The sequence below is a fragment of the Octopus sinensis genome, unplaced genomic scaffold, assembly GCF_006345805.1.
Source record: "Octopus sinensis unplaced genomic scaffold, ASM634580v1 Contig10158, whole genome shotgun sequence".
Lineage (NCBI taxonomy): Eukaryota > Metazoa > Mollusca > Cephalopoda > Octopoda > Octopodidae > Octopus > Octopus sinensis.
The window spans coordinates 27501-40000 of record NW_021832014.1 but is presented as its reverse complement, the minus strand read 5'-3'; the positions used below and the strand labels follow the sequence as shown (position 1 = coordinate 40000).

The 12500-nt window shown below is 32.8% G+C and overlaps 1 protein-coding gene across 1 annotated transcript in view; it reads right to left on the bottom strand.

Moving 5' to 3' along the window:
• Window positions 1–5021: 5021 nt before the first annotated feature.
• Window positions 5022–12500, bottom strand: part of LOC115228294 (inositol 1,4,5-trisphosphate receptor type 3-like) — a gene marked incomplete at its 5' end in the record, with an annotated part of 34909 nt that continues 27430 nt past the window's right edge. The window contains 5 exons of the mRNA XM_036498902.1: window positions 5022–5873; window positions 7027–7164; window positions 8723–8842; window positions 10422–10499; window positions 12406–12500. The exon at window positions 12406–12500 is cut by the window's right edge and continues 58 nt beyond it. Coding sequence (XP_036354795.1) covers window positions 5109–5873; window positions 7027–7164; window positions 8723–8842; window positions 10422–10499; window positions 12406–12500 — 1196 coding nt within the window. The remainder of the gene's footprint in view (window positions 5874–7026; window positions 7165–8722; window positions 8843–10421; window positions 10500–12405) is intronic.

Here is a 12500-nt window from a genome sequence, read left to right as displayed (position 1 = left end):
AAAATTCCTATCATCAGGCTACAAGTAATATTTGAGGTGAAGGACCCTCCTAAGTATTCTAGCTGTCCCTAACAACACATTATTATTATTATTATTATTATTATTATTATTATTACTATCATTATTATTATTTTCCTGCATCCCTTGAAGGTTGCTGCAAAGATGAAGAGAAGTGCTGCCCTCTAGCGTTGTTTTGACCAAAGGTAGATGAGGACAATAGGGACACAGGCAAGGTTTTTAGGGGATTATGCAGCTAATCCCACTGTAAACAAATATGGGAAAAACTTGGAGATGGTACTTTTCCTTTCCTAGGAGAACAATCCAGAACTTTTGTATGAGAAGCCCGGAGATATCCCTTAAGGCGGTTGTTCCATTGCACATAGTAGGGATCACTTTTTGTGTTTTAGATTTTGTTGATGTCTGCTCCCTTATTTTCACTTGATATAAACCCTTTGGCCACACCCAACTTCATTGAGTTTGTGTTTATACTGTCCCCACTATTTCGGGTTCTTGTTGAAAAATAATAAATAAATTTTATTATTATTATTATTATTATTATTATTATTATTATTATTGTTTGACTTTTGTTTTACATTTGTACAAGTTGGCTCCAAGTCTCACCCAGAGACCTCAAGAGGCAACAGGTTGGAAGTTCATGTTGTTGTTATGCCTAGTGTGCCATATATTTAGTTTTGTATTTAGTGTTGTACTAGTGAATATCTAAAAAAAACCGAAAATTATGTTTGTTTTAAAACTTGAGATTACATAGAAAGTATTTTGCATAGGATATGAGCAGTTCCCATGAGCACTATCTTTTGAATTTCTGCCATTTTGGGGTTTCCTGGTATCTGAGTTAGGTAGCAATCAGCCCCTTTCACTATCATTCCCAGGGCACCTATGAAAACAGGTATTGTTTTAGTCTTCAGGTTCCACATTTTGCTGATTTCTCTTTCAAGATCTTTATATTTGCTCAGTTTTTGGTAGGTCTTGACAGATACGTTTATACGTTTATATCGATTGGGATTATTATTATTATTATTATTATTATTATCATCATCATTATCGACGTCATCGACATTATTGTTATTATTGTTTCACAAAACAGTTTAGTAAAAAAAAAATGGCAGAAAAAGACATTTACAATTCACAAAAAATAATTAAAAAAACAAGCAAAAAATACAAAAAACAAGAAATTGCAAAAAACCAAAATACAAATGGAATAAACAATATTGTTGGAATAAATAAAAAAAGAAAATTGAAGGAGTAAAAAAAAAATTCCGGAAAAGATGGTAAAAACGAAATGTTCTTCGCTTATTTGGTGTCTTTGAATTTCTTTCGGCGATAAATTCTTCAGTTCTTTTTGCTTTTTATCAATGGCGATAGGAAAATGGTTGGAACCACTACATATATATATATATAATATATATATATATATATATATATATATATATATACATATGTATACATGTGTGTATATATATATGTATACACATACATATATATATGTATATGTATATGGGTCAACTCACCATATATATATATACTTATACATGCATATATGTGTGTATATATATATATATAATAGATGTGTGGGTATATAAATACCTTAGCACATACATGCATGTATAATGACAAAAAAAATTTACTGGAAATTCATGGGTGGCATGCCTGAGGTTTGAACCTGGTACATTGGTATCTTCAAGGCAAAAATCTGGTAGATTGGCATGTGTCCCGAGGCAAAACTGGTTCGTTGGTATGTTTGAGGCAAATCTGGTACGCTGATATATTCAAGGAAAATTTAAACGGGCATTCAATGTTCATGTAAGGTTTTAATTTTAGTATGATATGACTTGGTTAATTATAAAATAAATTAAACATGGTTTAATTAAACATGGTTCAAGTTATGTTAAAATCCAGTTGATTAAAATATATGGACTTGTTCCAACTGAACAGATAACCTTCGTATGTTATATGTCATATATATATACATATATATATATATATATATATATAAGCATATATATAAACATTATATACACCATATATGTGTGTATATATATGTATCATATATATCATGGATATACATATGATATCATATCACATACATATGTACGTATGATTTATTATATATATATGTACAGATAAAGATATATATATATATATATATATATATATATATATATATAAATGGAGTTAAACACAAGTAACTGTTTATCTATTTTTTCCATGTTAATTGTAAACAAGGGAAAAATACATACATCCATTTATATATTGATGTACATGTATGTATATATATATATATATATGTGTGTATATGTAAGTATGTAAATATATATGTGTGTGCGTTTCACCAAAATATTTGGCAGAATATAATTGTGTATGTATGTGTATATATATGTATGTATATATACATATTTATATACATATATACATATTTATATATATGAAAATATATGTATATATATGTGTGTGTGTGTATATATATATTAATATATATATTTATGTATGCATATATATTATATATGTATGGGTATGTTTTACATATATATATAAATTTATATAAAGATGTACATGTATGTATATATATATATATATGTGTATATGTAAGTATGTAAATATATATGTGTGTGCGTTTCACCAAAATATTTGGCAGAATATAATTGTGTATGTATGTGTATATATATGTATATATACATATCTATATACATATATACATATTTATATATATGAAAATATATGTATATATATGTGTGTGTGTATATATATATTAATATATATATTTATGTATGCATATATTATATATGTATGGGTATGGTTTACATATATATATAAATTTGGCTCCAAGAGACACATTGTGCAGTTTGGTGCCATACGGAGCTGGCAGTCTTTTTGAAGAGGTTTCTTAAACAAATGGCACAATTTTGGCCTATTTTCATATTTTTTTTTCTATAACTTTTTAATTTTCTCATATTTCTCTGTAAAAATGTTCAATCTGTTTTTTCTTTTTCTAAAAATATTTCTCAGGAATTTCGTATTTTTTTGGATAAATTTTCTTCCAAGTCCAAATCGTTTGCATTTTATTCGTCACAAGGTTTTTTTTTTAGTCTCCTCAGGATGTCAAACGAAGAAATGGTGGTTCCCAATTATACTTTTGGCTTTGAAGTCCGTATTATTTATATTTCAAAGCAAGTGCTAACATATTCAATATTTCCAATATACACCCTCTCACAGGAGGAATCAAACATGTTCGTTTTAAAATGTTCATATTAGTATTTACATCTTCCCTCATAATTTTATGCAAGAAACTTCAGTTTAAATTATGATCGAAACACAATGTTAAAAATGAAAAAAAATCATTTTTTTAAAACCAAATATCTTAAAATTCTTGATTATAAGAAAACAAAAACGATATATATATATATATATATAATTATTTGAGGGAATAAAATCCAAACTTACAAGGAAAAAGAATTCAATTTAGAAATACTAAATCAAATTCCACACAATATATATATATATATAAAATATTAGAAAAAAACCCCACCTTTTATCAATACAAAATAATTAAATTACACCATCTAGAAAATTACATACAATAGAAAAGTGAAAATTAAAATAACAATTAAAAAGTAAAGATTAAGTAAATCACAAGAATAATGTAATGTATATAATATGTACTTTACTTTTTAATTGTTATTCTAATTTTAACTTTTCTATTATATGTAATTTTCTAGATGGTGTAATTTAATTATTCATTTTGAATTGATAAAAGGTGGGGTTCTTTTCTAATATTATATATATATATATTATATTGTGTGGAATTTGATTTAGTATTTCTTAATTGAATTCTTTTTCCTTGTAAGTTTGGATTTTATTCCCTCAAATAATATGAATTTTTTCTAATATTTTATATATATATATATATATATAATATATATATATATATGTATATATATGTATGTATATATATGTATGTATATATATGTGTACATATATACATATGTATATATATGTATATATATGAATGTATATATATATATATATATATATAGATATATATATGTATGTATGTATGTATGTATACATATGTAAATGAAATACATAAAGGCAGTGAATTTGAGGAAAATTTTGGTCGCAACACACTTCAATGTGATGGCAAACACAATAGATTTTAACTAACCAACACTATACCCGTACTGAGATGAGGTAAACATTGAGAACAATGCTTAAATCAACCAAATAAAGGCAAGGGAGATAACTGAAAAACCCAAAAAAAATATCCATAATATTTTTTTTTTTTAATTGTTTCTGATAGATTGAAGTTCCGATTAAATATTATTGGAAATAGGCAACGTGTTTGGAACTGGGGGGAGGAATTTTCTGATCTTTGGTCAGACAGGTGTGACAACTCTGGACATGTTTTTTTTTCTTTCTTTTTTTTTTATTTATATTTTTGTCTTGGTTATATACGATTGTTTGCTGCATTGCGATTGGATAAAATGACATCAATGGAAAAAAAAAAAAAAATTAAAAAAGAGAAACCAAAAAAAATTTGGTTTTTTTTAATGTATTGTGTCGGCATTGAGTAACACACCATTCTGCTTGTTTGACCTCCTGATATGTGACCTTTGACCTTTTGACATTTTGGACCTGGTAAAGCCACTATGTAAAGTATAAAAGTGATAGAGAAATATGAGAAATGGGCGGGGGCAGTAATATATATATATAATATAAAAATGGAACAATTGAATATTACAATAGGTTATCTGTGTATATATATATGTGTATAAATATATGTGTATAATTATATATATATGTGTTTATATGAGTGTATATATATATATATATATATATGTTTAATGTATATATATATATATATATGTTAAATGTATATATATATATATGTTAATTGTATATATATATATATGTTAAATGTATATATATATATATATGTTAAATGTATATATATATATATATATGTTAAATGTGTATATATATATATATATATTTATATGTTTTTATATTTATATATGTATGTATGTATGTATATATGTACATATATATATATGTGTGTATATATGTGTGCGTGAATATATATTTATACATGTTTATTTGAAATCGTCATCATTGTCTTCGCCGTCACTCTCCCGGCTTGCGATGTCTTCACTTATAACAAAAGAAGAAAACTCTTCAAGCGGATCGGTGACCAGATCCACTGTTGGCATTGCTCTTTCTGGAGGACGTTGGTCTCTCATGTTTAAACTCGGTGTTGAATCGGAGTCTGGGAAGAAAACGGACGAGGTTTTCGGAGAAGCCGCTTGGCTGTCCGCCCACTTTGGACTCACCTGCCGTATGTAGGAAGAGTCGCGCGACTGGCGTCGCATGTGGATCGGACTGAAGCCGAGCAGCTCCGAGTCGCTGCCGTGGCGCGATCGAGACGGACTGTGCGTTCTGTCGTCGTAACATACCGGGCTCAGATTACGCACGCCCGGCTCGTCGGCGTCGTAGCGTAACGGACTGAAGCCCCGATAATGTCGCGGTGTGTCTGCTTCTTGGTACTCACGGAGCGATGTGATCTGAGTTCCTTGAGAGATGGAAGAAGTGTATATTGAACCCGACTTCTCTGGCCTTGAATAGGTATTCCCTCCATTATTTGGCTGCGACATTCCAGTGTTGTGTGTATCACTGAATTGTCGCATAGTCATGTAACGAGGGTCTTCCATAGCCCCGAACTGACCCCCTTGCATTTGCATTAGGGGGTCATATTCACGAGGGACAGGCAGTTTTGCTTTTCTCCGGAACGATCCCAGACGATGTTTTTGTTCCCACAATTTCTGACGCATGCGTTCTTCTCTTCTCTTCTTTTCTGTTTCCTGTTAAAAGAAACAAAATAAAAAAAAAATTAATTTAGGGAAGTGCATATATATGTGTGTGTGATTATATCTGTATATACATATATGTGTATGTGTATACATTTATGCATACATATATATATTGGCTAAACTGGCAATACGACCATTCCGAAATATAACAATATCTGTTTCAACACACGACTTCACATAAAAATTCTTGCACAACAAATATTTAAACGTACTATATATATATATATGTATATGTATTTGTTATTTTGTACTTTACTTAATTATTGGTATATGTTTTATTGTATATTTAATTTTTTTCTCTATGGTATAATTTAATTATATCATTGTTCTGTCATTGTTGAATTGATAAAAGGTGGTTCTTCTCTAATTTATATACATAATATATATATATATATATATATATATATATATATATAATATATTTTATATATATATATACATATATAATATATATATTATATTATATATACATATATATATATATTTATATATATATATACTATATATATTATACATATACATATACATATATATATATGTATATATATACACATATATATATATGTGTGTGTGTGTGGTGTGTGTGTGTTTGTGTGTGTGTGTGTTGAGGCACAATGGCCCAGTGGTTACGGCAGCGGAATCGTGGTTGTAGGATCGTGGTTTCGATTCCCAGACCGGGCGTTGTGAGTGTTTATTGAGCGAAAACACCTAAAGCTCCACATGGCTCCGGCAGGGGGTGGCGGCGATCCCTGCTGTACTCTTTCACCACAACTTTCTCTCACTCCTTCTTCTGTTGGCCTGCTCGCTTAGGTGGTGTCATTTGAAGGTTAAAACAATGCGAAGCACATTGTGACCAGCAATGTGGAGCAACATCTGATAGCCTGGTCGGTCACGTGATCACATGATATATATATATGTATACACACACACACATAATTAGTTTGATAAGTGGTAACACACGAAACTCTCTACTCTTGAGTCACTCTTTTGCTTCTGCTGAATATTAACGAATACACACACACACACACATGCAAGCAAACAGGCAATGCCAGACCAACAAATAAAAAGAAGTGAGGTTAAACAAGTTTGAGAAATAGATACGAAAGAAGTGTGTTTGACAATAAAACTGAGGAAGGTGACTGACCTCTCTTCGTTGTTTTTCTACTATTGATGTAACCTGATCTAATAAGTCATCTAGTTTAGTTTCTGTAGCGTCTTTTCCCATAGAAGCAAGAGACAAAGCACGGTCAAGAGGGAAGAAATCATAATTCTCCTTGTTCAACTGAAATTTCAAAAGAAACAAACAAAATTCTATGATTTACAGACATTTATGATTTTGATCCAATGTGGTTTTCGGTTGGTTATTTTTCGGTAACACAAACAAATAAGGGTGAAGGGTAAAGAGCCCCTTTAGTCCTGAATGACCATTGGGTTGCACCTAGAAAGTTTCCAAGTTTCCTAATTCTTTATTGCCCACAAGGGGTTAAACATAGAGGGGACAAACAAGGACAGACAAAGGGATTAGGTCGATTACATCGACCCCAGTGCATAACTGGTACTTAATTTATCTATTTCTTTATTACCCACAAGGGGCTAAACATCGAGGGGACAAACAAAGACAGACAAAGGGATTAGGGCGATTACATCGACCCCAGTGCATAACTGGTACTTAATTTATCTGTTTCTTTATTACCCACAAGGGGATAAACACAGAGGGGACAAACAAGGACAGACAAAAGGATTAAGTCGATTACATCAACGCCACTGCATAACTGGTACTTAATTTATCGACCCCGAAAGAAAGAAAGGCAAAGTCGACCTCGGCAGAATTTTAACTCAGAATGTAACGGCAGATGAAATACAGCAAAGCATTTCACCCGGCATGCTAACGTTTCTTATTTCTTTATTGCCCACAAGGGGCTAAACATAAAGGGGACCAACAAGAACAGACAAAAGGATTAAGTCGATTACATCGACCCAAGTGCATAACTGGTACTTTATTTATCGACCCCGAAAGGATGAAAGGCAAAGTCGACCTTGGTGGAATTTGAACTCAGAACATAAAGACAGATGAAATACCGCCTGGTGTGCAAACGTTTCTTTTTTCTTTATTGACCACAAGGGGTTAAACATAGAGGGGACAAACAAGGACAGATAAACGGATTAAGTCGATTACATCGACTCCAGTGCATAACTGGTACTTAATTTATCGACCCCGAAAGAAAGAAAGGCAAAGTCGACCTCGGCAGAATTTGAACTCAGAATGTAACAGCAGACGAAATACTGCTAAGCATTTCGTCCGGCATGCTAACATTTCTGCCAGCTCACAGCCCTAAGATTTTGGGGGAGGGGGCCAGTCGATGAGATCGACCCCAGTACGCAACTGGTACTTAATCTATCAAACCCGAAAAGATGAGAGGCAAAGTCGTCCTCGGCGGAATTTGAACTGAGAACGTAACGGCAGACGAAATACTGCTAAGCATTTCGCCCGGCGTGCTAACAATTCTGCCAGCTCGCCGCTTTTATATACTGTTATCAACATACATACATCCCCTCTGTTACACATTCATATCTATGTGTTTGCGTATGCCAAACTACATCCCCACTCTTGGCACTATTTTGTTAGTGAACAGTACAACTGTGTGTAAAGTATATAATGTATCACTACGCTGAATGTCGTCGTCCGTGTAACATGTAAAGTCAATAAACACGTAAACAATAACAATGATTTTCAATTGGTTGTCTATCCCATTAGAACCCAAACTACACATAACACCCTCCGTCCCTCAACCCATCATCCCTCAAAACCAGCACCAAACTCCATCAAAATCCGAACTTACCAATCGAAAGACGTACATCTCCAGCGCGTTGTAGTCATTTACCTTTGTACCATTTAAATGAATGAAGAAGAAAATATAGGCCCACATATTGTGTTCATACATGACGTGGTGCTCGAATCCCTTGGAGGAGAAAATATGGAAAGTGTTAGACACTGGGATTGAACCAGAAATACCTCGCATCACCGGGCTGGTCATGTACACCACTATACATAAATAAATGCATACATACATACATACATGCATACATACATACACACATTACATACATACATACATACATATATACATACATACATACATTTATACATGCATGCATACATGCATACATACATACATACATTCATACATGCATGCATACATACATACATACATACATACATACAAACATACATATATACATACATACATACATATATACATACATACATACATTCATACATGCATGCATACATGCATGCATGCATACATACATACATACATACATACATATATATACACACATACATACATACATACATACATACATACACATACATAAATACATTCATACATACATACATATATACATGGTGGCTACCCCCTCGTTATCGAGTATGGCCATTGCACGAAGCTTAATCAAAGTTGTTATCGTGCAATGCTTGTGCAAGAAGATTTTTTTTTAAAGTGAGGAAAGGCTGTGCACTGAGTCAATCCCACTCACTAAGCAACAGCAGCCATAATCCAAAAAGAAGAACAAGTCAACATCATCGGTAACCACCAAACCGCAGGTTTTATGTCAGAGTTATCCCAGTTACCTGAGTTACCATCTCCTAGAAGGATGCCCTAATAAAGGCTAGGAGTCCTTCACTCCCAATGGTTTAACTGCACGATCGGGTATTCAATCCAATTATTTCTATGTCCCCGCGCATGATACAGCCTTAAGACATTTATTTTTCATTTATATATATATATATATATATATATAATTCAAATGAGGAAAAGAGAAATTCAAACTGATGTTACAATCGTTTCAATAAATGAACTTTTGTTTTTTATTCAATATCACATACATAGATATTGCTTAACTGATGTTTATTCAGCTAACTGAATACTATACTAACCAGGTTTTACCTGAAGTGCTAACGAGGTAACAGTCTGGATTATAAGTAACCCTTCAATTTATATATATATATATATACAGGCACAGGTGTGGCTGTGTGGTAAGTAGCTTGCTTACCAACCACATGGTTCCGGGTTCAGTCCCACTGCGTGGCACATTGGGCAAGTGTCTTCTGCTATAGCCCTGGGCCGACCAAAGCCTTGTGAGTGGATTTGTTAGACGGAAATCTGAAAGAAGCCCGTTGTATATATGTATATATATATATGTGTGCATGTGTGTTTGTGAGTCTGTGTTTGTCCCCGTAGTATTGCTTGACAACCGATGCTGGTGTGTTTATGTCCCCATCACTTAGCAGTTCGGCAAAAAGAGACCGATAGAATAAGTACTGGGCTTACAAAGAATAAGTCCTGGGGTCAATTTGCTCGACTAAAGGCGGTGCTCCAGCATGGCCACAGTCAAATGACTGAAACAAGTAAAAGAGTAAAAGAGTAAAAGAGTATATATGTATGTATGTATGTATGTTGGTTTGTATCTGCATGTATCTATGTATATACAAGTGCTGTACATGGGTGTATAAAGACTATAAACTCCGAGACTCACCTTTCCATGATGTTCAAAATCGTAACTGTTCCTGCTGCATATAAAACACGTGTCTCTCATATCGGATTCGGCTGTCCACTGTAAATATATGAGAAGGGAACATGGCAATATTGATTTAATGTAGGAAACATGTTGGAACAGACAAACATATATATTCTGGACAAAAAATACATTGACCAACTGATGCATCTCTTCCTCAACCCCCAGATGATCCTGTTGGTTTGGTCATATCCATCTCCTCTGCTGCTGCTACTGTTAATACTGCTACAAAAACCACCACTACCACCACCACCACCACCACTACAATCTCCACTATTACTGCTATTGTTGCTTCTGCTGTTATCCCCCCCCACTACCCCCCTCCATATTTATATATGTATGTGTATATACATACACACACACACACACACACACATATATATATACTGCACTAGAATGGGAGAAAGCGCTAATACATGATCTAAGTTATATGATATATATAAAAAATGTAATAATCAAATAAATATCTGTAAATATAAACCATCCGATTCTCTGAGTACCTCATTTCTTCTAATATATATATATATACATACGAGCAAAACGCCCCCTGTCTAATGGACGGTGCTGAGTTGTCAAACATTTAAACCAAATTTTCTCAAAACAACTTGTCCGACCGTCCCATAGACCCCTTCTTTGAGAAACACTGATTAACCTAAATTTGAGACAGCAAAGAAGAAATAAAGAATAAAGATAGACTTTTATTTATTCTAAGAAAACGATTTACAAATGCACGTTCCCACAGCTTTATCGATCGCATTCCCACCTGGAATCGATTTTTGTAATTTTTTCAAGACTTATACACGCCCTGATACCATCAGTATCTACATATCAAATTTGAGCGCAATCGGATGGAGGATGCCCGAGATCCTAGAAGACACACACGCAGACAGAATGGATTTTATATAATATATATATGTATGTATACATACATGTATATATATTTATATTAGATTATAAACCATATGGTGTACACTTGGTAGCTTACCAGCAAAGTATGTTCAATTTCTAAGTGTTTGTTGAGTATTTGATTAATGAGTGAGATGGAAACTGGAAGATAAGAAAATGTTTATTGATCGCTACAAAACATATTTTTAATACTTTTTCCATTGTATTGTATATGTTTCTTTTTGCATCTGGTATTTGTTATTCATCTTGTATAATAAAGAAGCTGTTTCCCTTAAGTTGCTGTTTTTCTATACACATACCAAAAAGAAAACTTGTGGAACAGACGTTATTCTAATGGGATATGTATTGTAATCTCCTGAAGAGACACATCTACATTGACGGATGCTCCTAAACCAGTTGTCAAGTATACCACCTGAGAAAGATCGATGCTAGATTTGTCAAAACAATTGTAGTGATGAATCTTTCATCTTCCATCTCTCTCATTAATTCCCACCTGAGAAAGATCGATGCTAGATTTGTTGAAACAATTGTAGTGATGAATCTTTCATCTTCCATCTCTCTCATTAATTGCCACCTGAGAAAGATCGATGCTAGATTTGTTGAAACAATTGTAGTGATGAATCTTTCATCTTCCATCTCTCTCATTAATTGCCACCTGAGAAAGATCAATGCTAGATTTGTCGAAACAATTGTAGTGATGAACCCTTCATCTTCCATCTCTCTCATTAATTCCCACCTGAGAAAGATCGATGCTAGATTTGTCGAAACAATTGTAGTGATGAATCTTTCATCTTCCATCTCTCTCATTAATTTCCACCTGAGAAAGATGGATGCTAGATTTGTCGAAACAATTGTAGTGATGAATCTTTCATCTTCCATCTCTTTCATTAATTCCCACCTGAGAAAGATCAATGCTAGATTTGTCGAAACAATTGTAGTGATGAATCTTTCATCTTCCATCTCTCTCATTAATCAAATATATATGTATGTGTGTACGTGTTTGCGTATAAGGAAACAAAATAGGAAATTTTTTACGTACCTTGAGATCTCGGAGTTCCGAGAAGGTATCAACGATGATACCAAAGATTATGTTAAGGCCAATTGTCGTGATGAAGATGAAAAATGATACGTGGA